Below are 23,745 nucleotides of genomic sequence, written 5' to 3' on the forward strand. Positions count from 1 at the left end.
CCGGTTACCGTGTGAGACTTTACCGCTAGGTCTCAGACCCACAATGGGCGCGCACCAATTTTGAATTTTGCTGCATGTCCATTTTCAACAAAAATAAAAGGCATTTCTTGCAGGCGCGCTGAAAAATAGATCTGCGCATGCCCAAAACACGCACCTACGCTAGCACAGGCCATTTTTCAGTGCACCTTTGTAAAGGGACCCCTTATTTATCCTTGAGATAGTCTAAATCCATGGTTACTTACTGCACATGTATTAATTTGCTTCTTGAACTTATTGTAATTTGTGTTATATTCTGTACATTATTATGTTTTATTCACTTTGGGGGTCTTTTACTAAGGCGTGCTCACATTTTTAGCGCGCACTAAAAATTGGCATCTCTAACGTTTAGCGTGTGCCTATGTATTCATATGGGCATCTCTAACATTTAGCGCACACCTATTTTTAGCGTGCTCTAAAAACATGAGCATGCCTTAGTAAAAGACCCCCTTTATTGTTTGTTTGTAAGCCACATTGAACTTGAATCTATTTCGTGCTGTGGGGTATAAATGTCATGAATAAATAAAATAATAAATAAGTACTTTGAAAATATGGATGTCAATTCAAGACTGACCAAATTTTGTTTTCAGTTTTGGTTACGGCACCAAGACTGGCCCAAAATCCTTTTTCTGCCTGGTTTCGGTCATAAGGTTATTTTAATTTTCAGCCATGTTTTCGGTTGAGGCTGAAAATGACCATGTGCTTTCAATGGAAGATGAAAATTTGTGCTTTGTCCCCAGAACACGAATGGATGTTACTAGTCACTAGCCAAAACATTCTTTCCCAAATAGGGCTTCATACAGTCAGCATCATAGACAAATTTGTCACCGCCTTGAGACAGTGATTCTATAACTCTCTGTGGTGGATAGAATGAATTCATTGAGATCCTGAGTATTATGCATTTTCCCCATAGACCCAGAATGAGAGAGAAGTGAATCAGGTCCTAAATAGGAAAAAAACTTCAGTACAACTGGCTATTGTGTCTACTGTCCTCTTGATAAAAATGAAATTCTTCGATACTCATGTCTGCAGAACACCACACATAGACATCTGTTTGAAATTTTTATGTGGTGTGATCTCCATGTGTGAACAGTGGCTTTCTAAATTCAATATTTACATATACACTTGTAAATGCTGATATTCACATGTGGATATGTTAATAAAATAAAGACCTTAGTGCACCAGGCCCTTTGACTGTTTTTGCACTTGCTTCTAATTCAGTAGTGAAGGCACATTTAGTCTACATCTAATACCATTTGTGTTCACACTAAAAATGGAAACTAGAGATGATTTCTACAATAACCATGAACTAATTAATTCCACCTAGGTAGGAAATTTCATCACTAGATTAGATACTAGCATTATAGATAGACATGTAAGAAAGAACACCAAAAACTGGACCTACTCAAATATTGTTAGTGCCTAGCAAAAACATAGCATTTCCTGGCCACTTTCCTGTATAATCAATGGAATTTTGGATCACTGGTGAGAGTACAGAAAACAAAAAAATTAAAGAAATATTTCTAAAGCAACTCCAGGATCCACATACAAGCCAGAAAAAGATAACCTAGCCCAGTGATTCCCAAACTTGTCCTACAGAAAAACCTCTTAAGTTTGATTTTCAAGATATCTGTAATAGATAGGCATGATACCCAGACTAACTTACATCCACTCGATATCCCCAAAACCAGAATGATTAATTACGCCTCCAGAACTGAACTGGGAAACAATGACCTAGCCACCAAGGTTACACTTTCATTCAGTTTGTATCTCAAAACCAAGAGAAAGGACAGAAGTCAAAATAGCAATTAGCATAATGTGGAGAGGACTGCCTTTATTATTTACAAGTTTTTGTATTGGCAAAAAGAGTGAAAATTTAAGAGTTCAACAGCAGCAACTGCTGCTGTGTCACTTAAGAACCTATAGTAAAGTCCATCTGATCCAATGTGTAGAAGTAATTACACATGCCTAAAATCAGAAACAAATTACATGTTTCATATGCTGTATCAATTCCTTCAGTATTTTGATTTCTTCAGTCACAAAACAAAAGAAACCATTTCAAAAGAAAGTGAAGTGAAGCACTTTGATGAATGCTCCTTGTTTGCTGGATGATGTACTTGGTAGAAACACACACACACACATCACTTAAATGCACAAGCTGAGAAAGCAGCTGTAGTCCTTGGAGAGTTACAACAAAACAATCTCATATTCCAAAATTCCCTTTATTTCTCATTTCAATTAAGAACTAGCCTGATAACTTACTACGAGCCAAGACCAGAACACAGGGGATGGAAAAAAATATTCTGATCTTCCTTCCAGCAGCAGCTTGGGAAACCAGAAACATCCCATTCACAAATTCTAGATGGAAAAAGTATGTTGTCTGCATTTCCTACTCATGTTGGGCTGACATTCTTTTCAGTGATGTGACTAGTTATTTTTATCATTCCTCCAAGTCTAGTGTGTTAAGTTCTTCTTCTAGTTCATCCAAGTCCTCGCCAGTAAACAGGTTCTCATCAACAGGAACAGCATCAATTTCACCATTTTCTTGCTCAGCTTCATCCTCGTCTTCTGAGTCACTTTCTACTCCATTCTCTGCTTCGCCTCCTGAAGCTTCATTCAATTTGCTTTCTGTAGAAGGAAACATATGCATAAATATTCCACAAAAACCCAGTCAAAACAATTAATAATCATTGGGAACCTCAATCATCATGCAGACCCCCCCCCCCCCCAAAAGAAGTCAAAATAAATGATGGACCTCCCCCTAAGGTATTCTTCCTTCCAGGAAGGTGTTCATGGTGACAGTTCCTTTACTTGTACTGAAAAGAAAACACCTGTGAAAATGCACTGACTGCCAAAGGTTTCTTGTTCTTGTAACATTTTATTGTATTCCCCAATAAGAAATGCAGACGTGTCTGTAGATCTCCTAGAAAAGGAGAATTTTAGGATTGCTCCAGTTTTAATCCTTCTGTAGCAGACACACATATCTGAAAGCACCAAAAACTGAGGTAATTCACTGATCAACAGTTAAAAACAGTGCATACAGTTTTCTTTTGAAAAGGAGATGTCCTGAACTACTTGTTTAAATTATTTCTACCCTGGTTTGATAAAAGCTACCACAACCTATGAAAGGAAAAATACTACACCCTCAAATTTACATTGACTTTCTTCTTAGGCACAAATGAGAATTCCCCTTGTGTGACCCCAAGTTCAATTTTAAACTTCTCATTTAAAAATTTTTAGCTAGTATTTTTTTTAGTGCTAATATTGCTTATCAATATCCCCGTCTTCATATCCCCCCATTTTCTTTCATGATTGCCCCATCATTCTCGATTGTGAGGATCAAAGTTAATAGAAAATAAGGTTTTTTCCCCTCAAGAGCTCCGTTTGATTAAATTCAACTTGTTTAGATGCAGCAGGCAATTACAACTGCAGCACATCATGAAACACTAGAAAAAGAACCATATGATGGGTATGAATGGTAAAAAGGCATCAAATATTTTTTGAAACATATGAAGGTAAATTGGGTGCTTGGAATTATGAAGGGGTAAATGAGGAAACCAGGCTCCTTTCCCTTTAAGTGGTTCTGCTGGAAAGGTTTGCTTTTTCAAATCAATTACTCTCTTGCAGTTTCTTTTCTCTCTTAAATAAAAAAAAAAAAAAAAAAACCTTTATACTTGATTAAACATATATTTGATCTTAATCAAGTGTCTGAATGGGTGAACGCAATGTCTTACATTTGCACAATTAAACTAATGAACAAATTGCAATTTAAGAAAATATTTCTTCCGCTCTCAAAATCAGTTTCCATGGCCATACCCTGTGCACATGACAGAACACAGCATGTATATGAAATATAATCCTGCAGTAAAGTTTTAGGGCTTTTTTTTCCAAAGCTGCATTACCGATTCCTGCACAGTAAATGAGAGGAAGCCTATTCAATTCCTATGGACTTCCTCTCATTTGTCATGCAGGAATCGCTAGTGCGGTTTGTAAATGCAGCCCTTAATTTGGTGTTATAAAGCAGCACACAAAAAGCGAACCAACTATTCACATGTCTGCCTAATCTTATCTGGTTTTTGCACTTTTATTTATGTGGATATCGTCCAACTAAAACACAAGATGGCATAATAGCCATGTATTTTTACTATGCAAGTACGCTTATGCTCATCTATATAATATAAAATCAATTTTAATTTTATGTTTTCTATTTTAAAAATTAAGTAATTGTTTTAATGGAAGTAATTTTACATAACACTTTTTAAGTCTCAAATATACACAGTTTGTGCGGAACAAATCTGAACTCAGCTTATAAATAAGTTGAGTACAAGCAAATAAAAGATTCTCCAAAATGGACACCTGAATGTTTGGTATAAAAGTTGGTGGCCATTTAAGCTCTGGTTCCACCTCCTGAAGCAGCAGGTTCGTAAAACAAGAGGCCCTTGTCAGGGTTTTGGACAGCTGGAATTTGTTCATGTACGGCAGCTCTTCAAGAGAGTTCCGTTATGCACTGGAACAGTGGCAATTTGAGGATCTGGTATTGGGAAAAGATACCTCTTCAGTCAAGCTAAATATTTGTGGGACTTTATTTTGATATGTCGTGAACTACCAGAAGTGTTTGTTGGAACTTTAGGGATATTTTTGTTTTTGATGACTAAAACAGACTGTGGGTTTTGGCTATTTTTCTCTGATTTTTTGTTAGCAACTTTTTCCTCTATTTTTGGAGCTTTTTGTTGCACTTTTTTTTTCTGGAGATAGATAACTTAGTGGGGCCAATGATAATATCTGTGGACAGACTGACACTTTTGGTAAGACCATTGCTCTGAGTTTTGAGGACTCATTTGTTTAAATTGTGAGATTTTTCCATAGCTCCCCACAGTCTGGGTTAGCCATTCTGTTAGCAAACTGCATGTTTCATGCTCTTTTTGGGATATTTTGAAAGTTTGCTATGCCTTGTGTTTTTTTTTTAGAATTTTAGATGTTCACTTCTCTGCAGGGTTGCAATTAAAACAAACTAGGATATATTAATTATATTTGTTGTAGCTGTTGGACGTTTCTATATATATTATTTTAGCTGCTCTAGTTTCCAGTGCCGACAGTAGTTCATGATATTCATCTTTTCTTAGCTGTGGAAGTCTTTCTGAAAGGTGTACTCAAAATTCCTGTACTGCCTAAGGCTATGACAACCACACTAAAGGGGCATAAGAACATAGGAGTAGCCATACTGGGTCAGACCAAAGGTTCATTTAGCCCAGTATCCTGTTTTCCAAACAGTGGCCAAGCCAGGCCACAAGTACCTGGCAGAAACCCAAATCATGGCAACATTCCATACTACAAATCCCAGGGCAAGCAGTTGCTTCCCATATCTGTCTCAATAGCAGACTATGGACTTTTCCTCCAGGAATTTGTCCAAACCTTTTTTTAAACCCAGATACACTAGCCACTGTTACCACATCCTCCAGCAACATCTACTGTGAAATTTACAAGAAAATATACCAAGGCCACAGTAAGAAATGATCATACAAATTACCGCCATGTTAAAAACACAGAATTAATCCACTGCTCACTGTGAAATATCCTCGTCTAGGAGGTAGTTCCTATCTTACCAAGCCTCTCCACATCTTGACATTAAAAAAAAAAAATTCCCTTGTGTCTACTGACACTCCCTACCCTACCAACCCTCCCACTTCCCCTCTCCCCCCAAAGTTTAGCAGCACCTCATCCCTTTCTCCAAGTCCCTCAGACCTGTCCCCTCACTGCCCTCTTGCTCCTATCTCGATACTGCCATCTTGAAAAAGGCAGTGCATCCTAGGATAAATTCCTCTATTTGTCAGACCAACTCCACTCGGTGGGTACCAGGATACAACGGATGGGATCAGGAACAAACATTTTTTCTTTTTTTGTAAAGATGGCTGCACAGAGGCAGAATGGGGCATCATTCCTGCTTCTCAAAAGGTACACAATTGAGGAGAGAGTGTCAGTTGGGGGGGGGGGGGGGGCACCACCAATAGACACCAAGGATTTTTATTATTTTTTTTTAAATGTCAGAGGGATTGGGTCAGCAAGTGGGAAAGGTGCCACATCAGGGATGATAGGGCAAAAAGCTATGTCAGGAGCAGGCACGCCTCTTACCCTTCCCATACCACCTCAGACCTGGCAGCAGACTTCTGATGCTGCGCTTGCTCGGCAGAGAATAGCTCTGCAGTGCTGTGGATTAATGGGCTCTTTACTATACATTTTAACAAAACTGTGCGCCCATGTCTACTGTATGAGTTAACTTTAGTGCTGACACTGTTTCTGCATCATGCAGCCATCAACGGGCTTGTAGACTGTTCATTAATCATGTCCTTCTGCCCATGGTAGCTTTCTGCATTAGCCCCCAAGGATGTTGATGTACTAAAAACATGTTAATACATGTGCTATACAGAAAGCCCTCCCCACCTCCACCATAACAAAATATGTTTTCTTCATGTACTGGTGGCAAATTAAAATGTGCCAGCACACGCTAAAAAGAGACACATAATATTACTCATTATCACAGTATGACAAAGGCCCTCCAGAGCAGATGCGCTTTTAAATTTAGCTGCTGTGAACTATTGTATGTATTAGTAGTTATTAGGAAGGACATAACCTTGGTTTCCTCCTCTACTCCTGATGGAAGGTTGATTTTCTATTATAATTTTTCCAATCCTCATTTTCACTTGCCTGATTTCACATACACATCCGATGGAAAACCCTTTCCTTCCCAACTGATCAAGCTGATCCCAAAGAATGGAAATGGACTTTTTTTTTTTTTGATCACACCTTCTCACATGTTCCTAATGTTGAGCTGACAGAAGTCATCAGCCTTATCTTTCTCCAGCTCAGGTTCCAGGAATGCTCTGGCTGCACTTACTAGTAAGGGCTACAAAGGGAGGGCTGGAACAGAACTGGATGCAACACTAGTAGGAGGCAAGGCACCGCCTCCTGCACAGTGGACACTACATAAAAACAAAGATCTCTACTTGAATGTTCTTAATGAGGTGTGTGTGTATATATATATATATATATATATATATATATATATATATATATATATATATATATATATATATATATATATATATATATATAGTGAACCCAATTCTGTACATCCTTCTGATTTAAAAACATTTTTTTTAAAGGTAACTAGATATCCAATGTTCTCAGTGAAACAGCTAACTAGCTTACTGAAAGGAGTGAACCAGTTATTGGAGTTAACCTGGCTTCATCTTTGAGAATTAAACCTGCTCAAGCTCTGGTTTATAGTTTACCACCCTACGAATGCCTTCCATTTCATGATACAAAGCACACTTTGGAATTTCAATGGGGGATGCCAGGTAGAATGTGAATGATCTTCCTCTTTATCAAAAAGGTTTACAAAAATCTCTGGAGATTTGGTAATGTGTTAGCACTTCAGACCATAAAACACCTGCGTCCTAAAACAATGGAAAGGATCATAGCTGCAGTAATACTCGCATCATATTTGGCCAGTCAGTTTTTCCATCTAAAATTATTTGTGATCTGATACTGTGAAGAGAAGCAGGTGCATAATGCAGCTTCATACAGAAGCCAATCAGATAACCAATAGCAGAAAGATTCTAAGCATTTCACAAACCCCTATTACAAATTTACTGTCCAGTATAAGGGAAACATTTCTAATTTATTTAATTAGGAGAAGCGACCTAATGCTCAGACCAGCCCGAGAAGCAGCCCAATGCTCAGAACAGCCTGAGAACCAGGAGTGCCTGGTTCAAATCCCTCTGCTGCTTCTTGTGATCTTGTGCAAGTTGCTTAACCCTCCACTGCCTCAGGTACAAACTCAGACTGCAAAACCTTCGAGCCAGGGAAGTAGCTATTGTATCTGAGTGTAACTTGCCTAGGAGCTACAACTGAAAAATGTGCGAGCTAAAATTTATATTTCATTCCCATTTCCCCATCTGCAAATCATTAGCACAGGATTTAAAGCAGTAACACATGGAAAACATTTTCAGCCTTTCCACTCAATATAAGCAATTAAGTTTGCCAACACAATTTCTTTTTATCACCTTTTTCCTGTTGCATTCAGGAAATTCACGTACCGTCTTTTTCAGCCGATGTAAAGTAAGTGCTGAATCTCTCCAGACTGGCCACTGTAATACCCGTCTCATCTACAGCTTGAGGGATGAATCTGCTTAAATCAATATCCTTTATGTCGCTTGTCTCTTCTACCTGTTTCAAAGCAGAGCAACATACTTCATACTTGAAATGTACTTATACTAAAGCCAGCTTCTTAATGTTTGTGCAAATACAACAATGCAATATATCTAATTCTGCTATAATCACACCAAGATTTTATCAAATAAGACCAGAAAACATAGCAGTAAAATACTTCCCTATGGACAAGGCATGACACCAGTAGGTATAATGTTAAATCTTGTCTTCTTGAAATACATCAGCAAAATTCAATAAATTCTGATCAAATTTTTTTCTTTTTACTTTTCTTTACTGCGTGAAAATTTTCAGTTTAATATTTCATAATAAGAGAACAGAGTGCCCGTGTGTCATTATAAAACGTTAGCAAAAATCCTACAGACATTGTGCCCAGACTGAAGATGCAGATGTTAGATCTGCTTCAGAGCATGTGTAAAGTTAGCCCATATTTTATTTATGAAATACGAGTGCAGAATCACGACACTGGTCATGTTCTGCCCCAACTACTCCCCTGAGCACACCTACTGTAAAATGCTGACTTGTACCACCTTGGGTGAATCTCTTCATAAAGGCGGCTAATAAATCCTCTCTCTATATATATCTATATAAACTTACATAATTTTAGGCATGACCTAAATTTTAGAAGAGCCCATTTATGTGCCTAGAATGGGTGCAAAACTAGTTTATAAAATTACCCTTGTACTATGCAGAACTGGAAAAACAAGGCATTTAACATCCACGCAAATAAAATATATTTTATTATGACAAAATCTGAGAGTTTACATATATGTTCCACGACCCTACACGATCCTTCAGAAGAAATTGTGCTACAGCTGTTAAATCTGTGGTCCTTTGCTACTTAGAGATGTATTATATTGTTAAGAGTTTACATACAACATCATAAAACAACTTCTAGTCACTGTGTCTCATTTTTTCTATATTGTTACTATTTGAAATCATTCCACTGAGGGTTTATTTTACAAATTCTGATGTTGTATGATCCATAAGCTCTTTGGCAAAAGCAAGTTAACTACTGCAAATCAGAATGGCACGTAAAAGAAAATCATAAAAAATTTTGCTTGTATGACCTACCATTTACCACCACCAGTGGTCCCTATAACATTTTTCACTAGTTGTACTTATGATGGGATCTTTTTATGCATCAGTGTCATTTGGATTATTGAGCTTTTATTACTTTTCTTTTGGTTGTTATATATTCACAAGGAAAACTACATATTGTCTGTGGACTCCTGACGAAGGCATTTATGCCAAAAAAATGGCAGTGCCAAATCTATTGCCATTTGTCAAGATTTGTGTGGTTTCTTGTACATTGTTCTATGTTTGTTTCCTACATTTTTTAAAAAATACAGTATTACTGATAACATCGACAAAGTTATATAAAAGAAATGTAAACAATAGGCCATCATTAAAATGTCTCTCTTGCTAATAAGGCAACAAGAACGGAATAGAAGCTGTCTCTAAGCTGGCTGGCAGGGCCATACCTCAGAGTCATCATTTTCCTGGACGTACTCGGTGTCATCTGCTTCATCATCATCATCATCCACCAATTCAGGTCGGAATTCAAACACTTCACGACCACTGATCTGTCCACACACAACATGAAAAAATGTCAATCATTACACCAGCATTTCACAATAGAATGCTGAAGATGGACACTGACCCTTGAACCAATGGATCATTTTATTTCATTCATTTATAAACCAACCATCTAGGTTTCCTAAGCAGTTAAATTGCATAATCATAATCAATGTAAAAATATATAAAATCATATATCACATTATAAATAAATTACAGGACTGATGAGTGAAGGAGAGTGCAGGATAGTGTCAAGTCTCCCCATAAGATTGCATAAATAAAAAGGCTAACAACTTCCTTTGAAATACAAGATACTTTCACTCCAATCAGATAGCACTTTGCTGTGAATTCCACCTATATGAGTTGGAATCTAAGCATCTTACTCCTGGTATATTAGGAAGCTGCTTCTCAAACATAACAGAAGAAGCATCACAAAATGATCACCTGACAAATACACAGCACTAAGACTGTAAGACAGTCATCCGTCATACACTAATGTGGCAGCAAAATCAGTGACCAATCACTTGCTAATATGATAAACAAAATTTGCAGATATTGTCTTAATAGGTTAGAAATGAACATATTTGTTCCAAAATTGGACCATTATACTAAATATTTCAAATTACTTAGGGCAGTGCTTCTCGATTGATAGGCTGTGTTGTACATCACATTAATGGAATGTTACTACTACTACTACTATTTAGCATTTCTATAGCGCTACAAGGCATACGCAGCGCTGCACAAACATAGAAGAAAGACAGTCCCTGCTCAAAGAGCTTACAATCTAATAGACAAAAAATAAATAAAGTAAGCAAATCAAATCAATTAATGTGAACGGGAAGGAAGAGAGGAGGGTAGGTGGAGGCGAGTGGTTACAAGTGGTTACGAGTCAAAAGCAATGTTAAAGAGGTGGGCTTTCAGTCTAGATTTAAAGGTGGCCAAGGATGGGGCAAGACGTAGGGGCTCAGGAAGTTTATTCCAGGCGTAGGGTGCAGCGAGACAGAAGGCGCGAAGTCTGGAGTTGGCAGTAGTGGAGAAGGGAACAGATAAGAAGGATTTATCCATGGAGCGGAGTGCACGGGAAGGGGTGTAGGGAAGGACGAGTGTGGAGAGATACTGGGGAGCAGCAGAGTAAATACATTTATAGGTTAGTAGAAGAAGTTTGAACAGGATGCGAAAACGGATAGGGAGCCAGTGAAGGGTCTTGAGGAGAGGGGTAGTATGAGTAAAGCGACCCTGGCGGAAGATGAGACGGGCAGCAGAGTTTTGAACCGACTGGAGAGGGGAGAGGTGACTAAGTGGGAGGCCAGCAAGAAGCAGATTGCAGTAGTCTAAACGAGAGGTGACAAGGGTGTGGATGAGGGTTTTGGTAGAGTGCTCGGAAAGAAAGGGGCGGATTTTACGGATGTTGTAAAGAAAGAAACGACAGGTCTTGGCGGTCTGCTGGATATGAGCAGAGAAGGAGAGAGAAGAGTCAAAGATGACCCCAAGGTTTCGAGCTGAGGAGACAGGGAGAATGAGAGAGCCATCAACAGAAATAGAAAACGGGGGGAGCGGGGAGGTGGGTTTGGGGGGGAAAATGAGAAGCTCGGTTTTGGTCATATTTAATTTCAGGTGGCGTTGAGACATCCAGGCAGCAATGTCAGACAAGCACGCTGAAACTTTGGTTTGGATGCAAGGTGAGATATCAGGGGTAGAAAGGTAGATTTGGGAGTCATCAGCATAGAGATGGTAGGAAAAGCCATGGAATGAGATTAATGAACCAAGGGAAGAAGTGTAGATAGAAAAGAGGAGGGGACCAAGAACAGAACCCTGAGATACGCCGACAGGCAGAGGGATAGAAGTAGAAGAGGATCCACCAGAGTGAACACTAAAGGTGCGGAGGGAGAGGTAGGAAGAGAACCAGGAAAGGACAGAGCCCTGGAATCCAAGTGAGGACAGGGTATCGAGAAGTATGCTGTGATCGACAGTGTCAAAAGCAGCGGAAAGATCAAGCTTGTGGCTATTTCAGACAAAAAAGGAAAAAAAAAGAAATTCACTCTGATGTGCCATGCGATCTCCAGCTTTCACTCAGCTCAACAGAAATAGCACTTCATGCTGTGTCTGCTTCCTTTGCCAGTTGCCTTTATTGGCTTGAACACATGGAGCCCTGTGGTCTTGCAAGATGTGCTGGCCATGGGTGTTCAAACTTCAGAGTGAAGCTAGGATGGCAGAGGAGGCAGATATAGGTAAGAAAACTGTTCTTTCCTCTATCTAGTCAGAGGATGGGGAGGTGGGGGGGAGGAGGAGGACAGAAGATCATACAGGCATTGGTCAAAGTCATAACAAGTGGGAAGGTAACAGAAATGAGGTGGTGATAATCACAGAGGTATGGGACTGAAACAGGACCACATAGGATAAGGTGGTAAAAAAAATAGTCTCTCGTAGATAGGCGCCAGAGGAATGTACAGAGAATGTGGTAATGCACTTGTATTTACCAGATCAGTGCAGTGTGGAGCCATATGGAAAGGTGAAGGGGACCCAGGAAGACAGGTGTAATATAGTTACAAGCTGGTGCTGCCAGCTGTTTGGATTGTAGGACATTATGGTTGGGAGGATAGTGGTACAAAAAATGCTCAGCTTTCCAGGAGGATAGTGCAGTACAGTAGAGGAAGATAATTAAACTGTCTTGATGTGTAATAGCCTGCAGACACACATACTCTATGGCCAACAGCTGGAACATCTTTTTGGTAGTGTGAACAGAGCAGACTGGCCAGACCAATGTTATTTTTCTGCCCTCATCTATTGTTTCTATGGTAATATGTTTCAAAGCAGGGTAGGGGTATGTAGTATAAAATATTTAGAACAGTCACGCATTACAAAATTAGGCACGATGAGGAAAAGCTATGAAATAAAGTTTGCAAATCAATTTAGAGGAACAAATCTAAGGCTTATAATCACCAAAATGTGTTATCAAGAAGGGTTTTTTTTTGTGGGGGTGGGGTATTGTTCTAATAAGTAGCTAATCATTTGCTTGTTATGGGGAAAAAGAAGAATTGTACATACTCCGAAGGATTTGCCAGCTTTAAAGTCTGCTCTTCTCTTTTCCATTTCTTCTTCTGATTTCAAGATCTTCTTTTGTCTTTTTCTCTTCTTCCATGCAAGAAAAGACTCTAGAGTGATTTTGGTAACGTTTGGTCCTAAGGCAGCACGCTGCAGAACAAGCACACAAAACAATCATAAATAGGAGGACATTAACTTCAACTTCTAGAATATTCTTTTTTACTACTGGCATGACTGAACTGGGGGGAGGAAATCAGCGAACAGATGTCCAAGATACAATTTTATGCAGGGTCATTTTCTTGAATGTATTTTTAAATTATTTTATATTTAAGTCATCCAGGTATATCCTGTTTCAGCATACATAAGACAAGAGTACATATCTAAGCTTAACACTTCTTCCCACATAAACGTTTTCCCACCTCCAACCTCTATTCAACCATCACCCTCAACGGCTAATCAAAACGAATGTGCTTTCAACATTTTCCTGAATTTTAAATATTGTTTACCCTCTTAAGTTCCTCAGGTTAACACTAACTGCAGGCTGTGTTCTTGAATGTGTCCTAGTTAACCTTGCTTACTTGACTAAGAGAATCCCTGATATGCTTGCTGATATGTTCAGCACATCCATCACAATGCAATTTTTGGGAATAGTTTTTTTTTTAAATTCATTGTTTATTCCATGCAATATCATTGGAAAATCTTAGATCAGAATTTTAAAAGACATGTAGGGCGAGCAGACCAGACAACAGAGCAGCAGTGAAACAAATCATGAATGACAGAGCAAAGACCCACACCTGAGCTGCAGATGAGACACATGAGAGAAAGAAGAGTGCAACCTTTGTGAGCAATAGATGTCAACAATCCAGGTCTAATTACCGCTAGACCGTTTTAAGAGATTCTAAAACAAACCTATTTTAAAAAATTCAATCTTCTTGAACAGAGGGCTCAATCCTGTTTTTAGCAAGGAACTCTGCTGCCTCCCAGTGGAAATCTTACGCTTGCTAATTCTATGTTATAATTATTTATATACAATGATGTGAAAGAGGCGCCCCACTCCGGATTTTCCCTATTATTGCATGTGTCACAGTGAATGGTTTCTTATCTTTAAGAAAAAGTGGTATTAAAAAAGGGGAGGAGGAACCATTCCCATTCAGAGAATTAGTATTCTTCCCCTTTGCTTATCCTGTAATGAGTGAAGTATCTGAAAATATTCTGGTGACAGAGGGGGGGGGGAGTCGCAAGGGAGATGAGCTCTGAAAGAGCTCCAATCCCAAAGGCAGTTCAGATAATATCCGACTATTCTGGAAGGATCCATTTCTGAGGAAAAACAGGTTCTCTCTGCATGACATATGGCAAGTTGTTAAATGGATTGAACGAATGCAAGAGAGACTATTCCCTTTCTGTGTAAATTTTCTCAGCGAGGAATTTTTAATTCTCTGAAACTAAGAGACTATTGGACATTGATGATGTTCAAAGAAAATGAATTCATCTATTACCGCTTTACAATGTGCAGCAGTGTCTATGGTTAAACTTAGTTATTTGGTACATGATCAACTGGAACTTACAAAGAACAGTTTCATTCTAGATTATTGAATTTTATGACAACTTATTTGGCCCCTCTGGAACTTCTAAAACGTACCTGAGAGAGATTTTGCATTATCCTCAGGCTGATTCTTTATCAGTTGAGAATATTTAGTATGTACTCAGATGTTCCAAAGTGGCTCTTTAGCTTACTCAGCCCTTACACTCACTTTATAGTTTCTTTTAGTCTCTCCCACGGCCATATATCCTTTCTTGGAAAACTGTCATCGTATGCCCCAGGATCGAGGATTCTTCGTAATCCGAGACCAAGTGCTCTATTTACCAACCAATCGCTAATCTTCCTTACATTGCCAAGATAGCTTATCCTGGTCAAGTCACTTTACCATTCACTGCCCCAGGTACCAGCATATAGTAAATGTTATAGACGGTAAAATGCACATTGAATACACTCCAGGAATTATGTGCCAAAAGTTTTTTAAAAATATCAAAATAATGCACCAAAATACAACATACTGAAACGGAACAATATCTGCAGTATTCTAGAAATATATGCAAGTACTTTAACACTTGGCTTTCAGTCAGTCCTAGCTTTACTACAGCATCTCCCTGTTGGCCATGTGAACAAAATGTTCAGCAACACTAACAGAAATCTTGTGGTTACATGGCAATTATAAAATGATTTGCATCTCGGGGGGGGGGGGGGGGGGGGGAAGTGTTGATAGGTTGTTAAATGGCCACCAGGCTTCAGATCTACTGGCCTTTAGTATATTGTTAAATTATCAAACATGTTTAGAATGTTTTATATGTATTAGCCTTATCTAATACTTAGAGCAGAGGTCTGAGAACCAGGTAAGTTAGGGTTCAAATCCCACTATCGGCTCCTTTAAATCGGATAAGTCACTTAACCTTCCGTTGCCTCATGTACAGATTGTAAGCCCTTTAGAGATGGGGAAAATACCTACTATACCTGAACATAACTCACACTGAGCTACAATTGAAAGAGGCGCAAGCTAAATCCAAAAAATCCTGTACTTGGCAGTAATACAAAACCCTACAAAATCGCTCAGGACCTATAAAGCAAATTCTACTGTACCACAGTATTAACTTCCACCGTCAAACAACAAGGGCCTTCCTCATAAAAGGCAGCACCATCAACATTGCATTTTGCACTAGATCAGTATGCCTACTGGAAAACTAAACAAGCTGGATGAGTACAGATCAATTCTGCACATTCACTGCCAACAGAAAACCTAGCCTTTTTCACACATGAACACAGACAGACCCTAATCAAGTATAGAATAAATAACCACAAACTAAAAACAGAAATATTTAGACAAAAATGAAACTGAACCCCCTAGAAGCCAGACTCTGCACACAGTGCAACACCAAAGAAATAGAAGGTGACACACATCCCTCTCTACTGTGCAAAATATAAAGATAGCAGATGTAAATTTCAAAAACTGACATATTCCAATTGTTAAATTTAAAATTAACTAATAAAATTAAAATGGAAAATAAGGTGACACCTTTTTATTGGACTAACATTACATTTTTTGACTAGTTTTGAAGGCCAAAACCTCCTCCCTTAAGTCAGAACATACTATACAAACACTATACTGTCCTGACCTGAAGAAGGTGGTTTTGGCCTCCAAAACCTAGCTTTAAAAGGTATTACCTTTTTTTCTGGGTTTTTGTTTATATTTATTAACGTCTAAGGTGAACATGGCTACCACATTACTTCATCCTAAATTAAATATAACATTCTTTTTTCTATCTTTGCTGTCTGGCCATTTAAATTTTGTGTGTTGGCCCCAGTCTCTGGTTACTGCTTTTTTGCCTTCTTTTAACTATCTTTCCAAGGGTCTCCTCTCCATTTGTCATTTTTTCTCCTTCCTTTTCACTTCCTCCACTACATCCAACACTGATCTGTTCCTTTCAGCTTTCTTCCATTTTTTCTGCCTCTCGATCCAGATTTCATTCATATTATCCAGTCTTTGATCTACCTCTTTTGTACTGCTACAAGATCTCTACACAGAAACAGAGAAAACAGCATACCATACCTTGGTCACATGCAAAACAGATAGACCCTTCACCAAATACAGAGAAAGGGATCACAAATTAGAAAAAGAAAAATGAACACAAAAATTGAACTGGGAATCCAAGAAGTAAAGCTCATGTACTGCAACATTGGAGAAATAAAAATAGAAATGCATTTCTTCTTTTAGTGAACAAAAATAGACTGCAGTGATGTTTTCAAAGTTAACACAATCCAATTAATCAATTCAAAATAAGACTCTTCTTCTTCCTCTCCCTCCTCTCCCCCCCCCCACCCCAATTGTTTGGGGTTGTTATTTTCCATCATGCTGGTGCAAGGGTTTTTTTTTTGTCTGTTTGTTTTTGCTTTCCTGTCCTGCTAACTCTTTCCAGTGGCTGCTGCCTACTTGTCATTTTTCTTTCCTCCTGTCTTGTTCCATTTTCCTTAAAACAATCTAACATATTGATCTTTCCCTTTCGGCTGTCCTCCCTTTCTTTTCTAGCTTTGTCCATTCAAATTTTACCCTCTCTTAACCTCCAGTCCTCCATTATTATTATTTTTTCTACTTTTCTTCATCTAATTAACAGCTTTCCATGCTTTCTCTCATGTCCAGCCCATCCAACCTATCTCTCCCATTTCTCCTCACACCCTCTCAGGCCTCTTTATTCCCTTCTATATTTTTCCCACTCCCAATTATCACACATTTACCATTTGTACTCACTATGTCCTAACCTATCTCCTTGACAACCACTATGCCCAGCATATCTCCCTCCACAACATTCAACTGTACAGCATCTCACCTTCTAACAGTATGGCATCTGCCCTCTACAATATGGTAGATATGGTCACATAAGCACTAACACTCTTCATTTGTTCTGAACCACTCTTCTTCGAGTTGCACCATCATGGGGCACTTATGCCCCGTAAGTGAAAGTATTTTAAGCGCCACTTGGTGCTGCAACCCTGGGAAGGAACACAGCTCAGAAGAATTAGGGAAGAATGTTAGTGCTTGTGTGGCCAAGTCTCCTGCTACTGGGCTTTCCTTATGCTCCTGATGTCCTGCCATTCCCCTACTTATGACAGACCTGCAATACCCTGATTAAAAACCACTGCTCTAGGGGAGTTGCTAATGGGCAAGAAAGACAAAATATGCAGGATGGAGAAGACTTCAGTTTTAAAAGTGGCTCCAAAAGGATGTGTTGGACAGAGAATAGAGCTCTCAGGATTTAAAATTTGGGGCTGTGGAATGAGAAAGTGACTGCAGAATTACTTGTATTACCGTCTTTTAGAAGGAGTTTGGGTTTCCTGCAAACTTTGAAATTAGGCTTTGCTTCTTTGAAAAATATTTGCTTTAGATCTATTGTTGCCATTAGATATTAAATATAAAACTTACCTATCTGATCAGTAATTAGGTTTTCTGAACAGTCAGTATTTTGATTAATTATATTTGTTAGTTTTGTTATTTCTCTCTATTGTGCAGCTTTCACCAATTTGTAAACCACTGTGAATCCTTTTTTGGAAAGCTGGCAGTATATAAGACTCTGACAGAATAGAATAGTAAGGAGAAAAGCAGGCTGAGAAGTGCCTTCACTGAGCTCCCCCCTCCCTTCCTTCTCCCACTGGCGACTACTTGGAACCTATGCAGTTCCAATAGCAGTAAGCAGAACTGAGGACAAATAGGAAGTTGAGAGAATTAGCGGAGCTGTGGTTGTAGGACTAGCATGGTGGGTGGAGTCCAACTAAGACCAGTTGGGTAAATCAAGATGTCACGCAGTGAAGGCAGAAACAGTTGCACAAGGGCCTTCAGGACTGAGGATAGCAAACAGATCTAGTTCCGACATGGGCTGTTTCGGCATCTACGCCTGCATCAAAGGTCTGTCAGAATTAAACAAATATATACTAAGAAATACAGACAAATAAAAGCAATCCGTACATACATGAATGAAGTGCAATCGTGCCACAGAAAAACACAGAGAGACAAACTCCATATAAAGTGACCAAAAACAAAGTATGACAGTTCCGTCTTAAAATGAATAAAAAGACACAAACTACGAAACTAATCAGCATAGCCTAACTGCTATCATTCAAAACCCTCAGACTATGAATGTGATTCTTCAGTAACGCCTCATCAGATAGTTGTACGCTACCTAGCTCTAAGGAAGCCTGTTAGAGGCTTTCAAATAGGTCTAGCTGAATTCACTTTCATCATGTTATTACACAGCTATTAAAGATCAGCATGCATGCTGAAATGATAGGGCCTTCTGCAAATGTAAATAAAGATGTAGGTCATCTCTATAAAAGCAGATACTGGATGTTAAATGCCCAAATCAATTCCCCCAAATGAAGCAATTCAAATATTTATAGAGGAAATAACTGAATCCTATGGGACTCCCAAGGGCAACTTAGTTTTAATATTGTCCTGGAGTGTAAATCAGTTTCTGTCTTCAGGAAAGAGACCAGTTCAGCACAGTAACAGTAGTACACCTCTGCCGAATCTTAACCCAGTCCCTGGGACACATCTAGCCAGTCAGGTTTTCAGGATCTCCATAATGAATATACACAATAAAATCTGCACGTACTACCATCACTGTATGCAAATCTCTCTCAAGCGTATTTACTGTGATTATCCTGAATGCGCAGGTTGAGAACCTCTGATCTAAAGCCTTGGTCTTCATGCTCATCATTGAGGTCTCCAACAGGAATCCCAAATGAATATGCATGAGAGATTTACATACAATGGAGTTAGTAGGCAAGCATATTTGTTAGTGTTAATGGAAAATCTGACCTGTTGGTAGCCCTTGAAAACTGGGAGCATAGATCAAGAATTAGCATATCAAAAGGTAAAGTTTAGCTTTAAAAGGACCAAAAGTACATAACTGCTGACATCTAAATATAGAAGAACGCCATCCAACGATGAGGCAAGTGTACTCTGTCTTGTATCCAGCTTAAAGTTGAGCAGCAGAAAGGCAGAACCTATGACTCCAGATGTTCCTGCAGCTTTGTCACAAACAGCTTTTTCAATTAGCTTGCTTACACAGGAAATGTTTGAGAACCGTCTAAAATTATTATACTCAGATATATTGAGATGTATTTATTTTTACACTGGACAAATTGCTGGACACAGGCATACTGGCACCTATAATCTACTTAATCCCTTTCTTCAACTAAGGACTAGGAGACATAAGCAACAATGCTAGAAAAGGCTCAAAGGTTGGACATGGCTCTATGTTCAAAGTATAATTCAGTCTCACTAATTTTGGTCATCAATGCACACTTTCCTCAAGCTGATCTCCCGTCAATCTTCCTGCTTCAGGCAATTTTCTCAATGCAATTCATTTACAAAACTCCTAAAAGGGCCAAATCAAAATCCTTTACAAACCGGTCATTATTAAAACAGTAGTTTCAGTCTACACTGCACATCATTAAGAGCCTCAGAAAAATAAACTTCTTGTCCTGGCTAAAACAGCCTCCATCTAATTGCACAGTAAACTACACAGTAAACTATGATTTTCCTCAGTGCCATATTTATGCCATTAAGCACACAGGATGTGCCCATGCTGGATCAGACCAAACGATCTATCAAACCCAGCATTTACAACCGTGAGAAATCCAGATTAGAGGTACCCAGCAGGATTCCAAAGAGCAGATCCACTTCTTGTGACTCATTCCCAAGGATACACAGTGTCTTTCCCAATGCTATATGGCTAATGATGGATTTACAGATTTTTCCCTTCAGAGATTATCTAAAACCTTTTTTAAACCTAGGTAGGCTAACTGACTTGACCACATCGTCTGCAACAAATTCTACATCTTAACTGTATGCCAAATGAAAAAAAGAAAAAAAAATCCATTTATAAAATCTACCTATCACTTTCAAGGTTAGGAGATACCTAAAACTAAACTATTCCCTATTTATCTCAGGATGTTAAAAACCAAGCTGAAGAGTCATTCCACCCCATCTTTCTTGGTTATTCTTCTCTGCACCTTTTGAATTTCTGCTTTATCTTTAGTTTTTAGTTGTTTCAGATTAGTTTGCCAAGAATTGCACAAAAAGGAGAATTTTCTAGAGCTCTATTTACATTTCTCCTTCTGTTCCTCGTCTCCCTTGTGGTAAAATTCTTCTTTGGTTTACTAAGGTTTTGCACAATCTGACAACTAAAAAGGAGGTAACTAATGTGTGCAGTTCTGACCAAAAACGATATAAAAAGTACAGAGTAAAGATATGGGATGGAATGACTTCCATGACATTTTTGTTTATATATGGGCAGATGGTTTAATACAGTTAACTGGGAAAACGGTCATCATTAGTTTGTCATGACTTCACCCTCAGTTTTTGAGCTGCACGTGTTATGTTTGTTTTCAGCCACAGACAGCAAGTGCCTTTTGATTCCTGGTTCACATTCTTCATCTACCCATGATTTACCTGACAAATAAAAAGGAGGAATTCTATTTTCAGTTGAAATCTTAGAGCAATCAAAGCACATTGTAATATCAGTCAATTTAAAGCCGCCCTGATGTTAGTGTCTGTGATTATCAGCTGATTCGTTTCTTACCAAGTATCCTTGGTAAAAATATATCTATATAATAAATATTAGACCTTGCAAATTTCAGTACAGCAAACTAGTTCCTCCTATCCTTTTTCACCCAAAGCAGCAAATGAACATTTCCTGATGCCTGGTTTTCTTTTGTAGTACAGAAATCGTGTCAATAGGTCTTGCTGAATCAAAGTACATTACATCCAGCATTTCCCCCTGATCCAGTCCTGATTAGTTTCTTTAACTAGGCAACTAGATCTACTGGTAAAACCATACTGTCTCAAATAAGTACTTGCTACATATATAAACAAAAATAATTGAAAGCATTCACTGTTAAATCAGCTACATAACTTCAGTGTGTAAAATTACTATGCTTGTGCTCCTGTGTGATTATTCTCAAGCAAAACTTCCTTTAGGCTCTTCTGCTCTTGCCACCTCCGGCACCTACTAGTTATCAGCAAGAAGCAGTGCAAGATCAAACACACAGAATAAAAGATACAGAGAACAAAGGAATGAAGAGAACAAGAGAGAATAGGACTGAAAGAGCTCTGGAGAAATGCATTGCTGCGGGGAAGACAGTCTTAAGCCTGGAGCAGAAAAGGAAGTACAAATGCAAGCAGAAGTAGATACAAGGGGGAAAGAACAGCAATATGGGAAGGGAAAGTAGGAGTAAGATGAAAATCCAGGAGACACAGGATGAGGGGCTTTCTTCCGACTTTCTCCTAGGTTCCAAAATCAGTTTAAACCTTCCCTAAAAAAGATGCACACTTGTGAATTTAATACATATATTTGGGCATACCTTTCCAGAAGTTGTTCAAGGAGAATTACATTCAAGTACAGTAGGTATCTCCCTGTCCCCAGTTTGTACTGGAGTCAACTGAGGGTTAAGTGATTTACACAAGGCCACAAGGAGCCAGCCTGCTGCTCTAACCGCTTAAGCTACATAGTGATTTGTGGCTCTATCATGTGTACCACAAAACACTAATTGAATTTCCTCTCTTCTTCTGACTTCCAAACTCAGGGTAAGTCAGTCTGATACCTGTAAATAATGTGGGCTAATGAAATTAGATCTCAGATTTCATGCTTTGATTAAAGTGAAGATACTTAACTGTAGCAGGTATTCTCTGAGGACATCAGGCCTTAAGTTCTCACAAGTGGGTGTTGCTCGGTCCAGGACTTATGATTAGCACAAGTAGAGCTGAGTGCGAGACACGATCTACCGTGCATGTGCCTCAGTTTTATACAGCAAAAAGTAAAAATAAGAAAGAATACAACTCCAAGGGGAGGTGGAAGGGATTGTGAGGATATAAGGCCTGATGTCGTCGAAGAATATCTGCTACAGGTAAGTATCTTTGCTTTCTCCGAGGACAAGCAAACCTATCTATTCTCACAAGTGGGGAGTCCCTAGCATCCAGGCTCACCAAAAACAACAAACACAGGTCAACTGGGCCTCGCAAAGGCGCGGACATAATGAAGATTAATCTGAAACTATATACAATCTGAAGGAGTGCGCAACCTGGAACAGAATAAAATGGGCCTAAGAGGGTGGAGTTGGAATCTACAACCCAAATAGATTCTGCAACACTGTCTGCCCAAACCGACTGTATTCTGCTCAAGGCAGTAGTGTGATGTGAATGTTTGGACTGAAGACAACATTGCAACCTTGCAAATTTCTTCAATGGAGGATGACCTGAAGTGGGCTACCGACACAGCCATGGCTCTGACATTGTGAGCTGTGACGTGACCCTCTAGGGCTAGCCCAGCCTGGGCATAAGTGAAGGAAATGCAATCTGCTAGCCAATTAGAAATGGTACATTTCCCGATGGCGACCCCCATCTTGTTGGGCGGACTCTCTGTGGGGCCTGGTCTGCTCCATGCAGTAGGCCAATGCTCTCTTGCAATTCAAGGTGTGCAAGGTGCTTTCGCCAGGATGGGAATGAGGTCAGAGAAAGAATGTTGGCAAGACAACTGACTGGATCAGATGGAACTCAGACCAAGTACCTGCCTGTGCTGAGACCTGAATGAATGAACTCTCAGTGGGCAATTTGGAGGTTTTAGATACCAATTCAGTGCATATCTGAGACGGACCATTTGAAGAACCCACCGCTCGGAGGTTATAAGGGCCATCTTTCTTGAAGAAATGTCAGCCTCTCCCTGACCAGCAAGTCATCTTGGCTGGACACTTTTACTACAGATATTCTGGAGCCCGTCAAAAGCTCATGCCTTGCTTTGCCTGAGGAGCAGGAGGGGCCTTAGGTGCATGCTGTTGACGTGAACGAGCGCGCTGGGGTTGAGCCTGAGCAGGCTGGCGAGTCAAGGGGCTTTACCTATGCCTCCGATAGTAATACGGATTCCTCCTTGGCTTGCCAAAAGTCCACCAAGCTGAAGAGGTGGATCAATATGTTTTTTGATTTGGTCTGCGACCTCCTCAACCTTCTCTGCAAAAAGGATATCCCCCAGGCATAGGGCATCCACCAACCTCTGCTGAACAGAATGCTCCAACACGCCGCTGTGAGAGTCTGCGCATTGCTATACTCTGGGCAGAGATCCTGGATGCCACGTCAGAAGCGTCGTAACGGCCCCTGGCCAAGAACTTTCGACACACCTTTTGTTGCTTGACCAACTGGCGAAGTGACTTGGCCTGATCTGAAGTGAGCATCTCAGCCAAGTCCGACAACTTGCGCACCGAGTTCCGCAAGTAGACGCTCATGAAGAGCTGGTAGGATTGTATTCGGGAGATGAGCATTGAAG

The 23,745-nt window shown here is 39.4% G+C and overlaps 1 protein-coding gene across 1 annotated transcript in view; it reads right to left on the reverse strand.

Annotated features, from left to right (window-relative positions):
• Positions 1-1,844: 1,844 nt before the first annotated feature.
• Positions 1,845-23,745, reverse strand: part of ZC3H15 (zinc finger CCCH-type containing 15) — a 36,864-nt gene continuing 14,963 nt past the window's right edge. The window contains exons 7-10 of the mRNA XM_030209071.1: positions 12,886-13,032; positions 9,747-9,848; positions 8,133-8,262; positions 1,845-2,664 (exon numbers count right to left, since the gene is read on the reverse strand). Of these exons, the coding sequence (XP_030064931.1) occupies positions 2,477-2,664; positions 8,133-8,262; positions 9,747-9,848; positions 12,886-13,032 (567 nt within the window). The 3' untranslated portion in view covers positions 1,845-2,476. The remainder of the gene's footprint in view (positions 2,665-8,132; positions 8,263-9,746; positions 9,849-12,885; positions 13,033-23,745) is intronic.

Source organism: Microcaecilia unicolor, chromosome 7, assembly GCF_901765095.1.
Source record: "Microcaecilia unicolor chromosome 7, aMicUni1.1, whole genome shotgun sequence".
Lineage (NCBI taxonomy): Eukaryota > Metazoa > Chordata > Amphibia > Gymnophiona > Siphonopidae > Microcaecilia > Microcaecilia unicolor.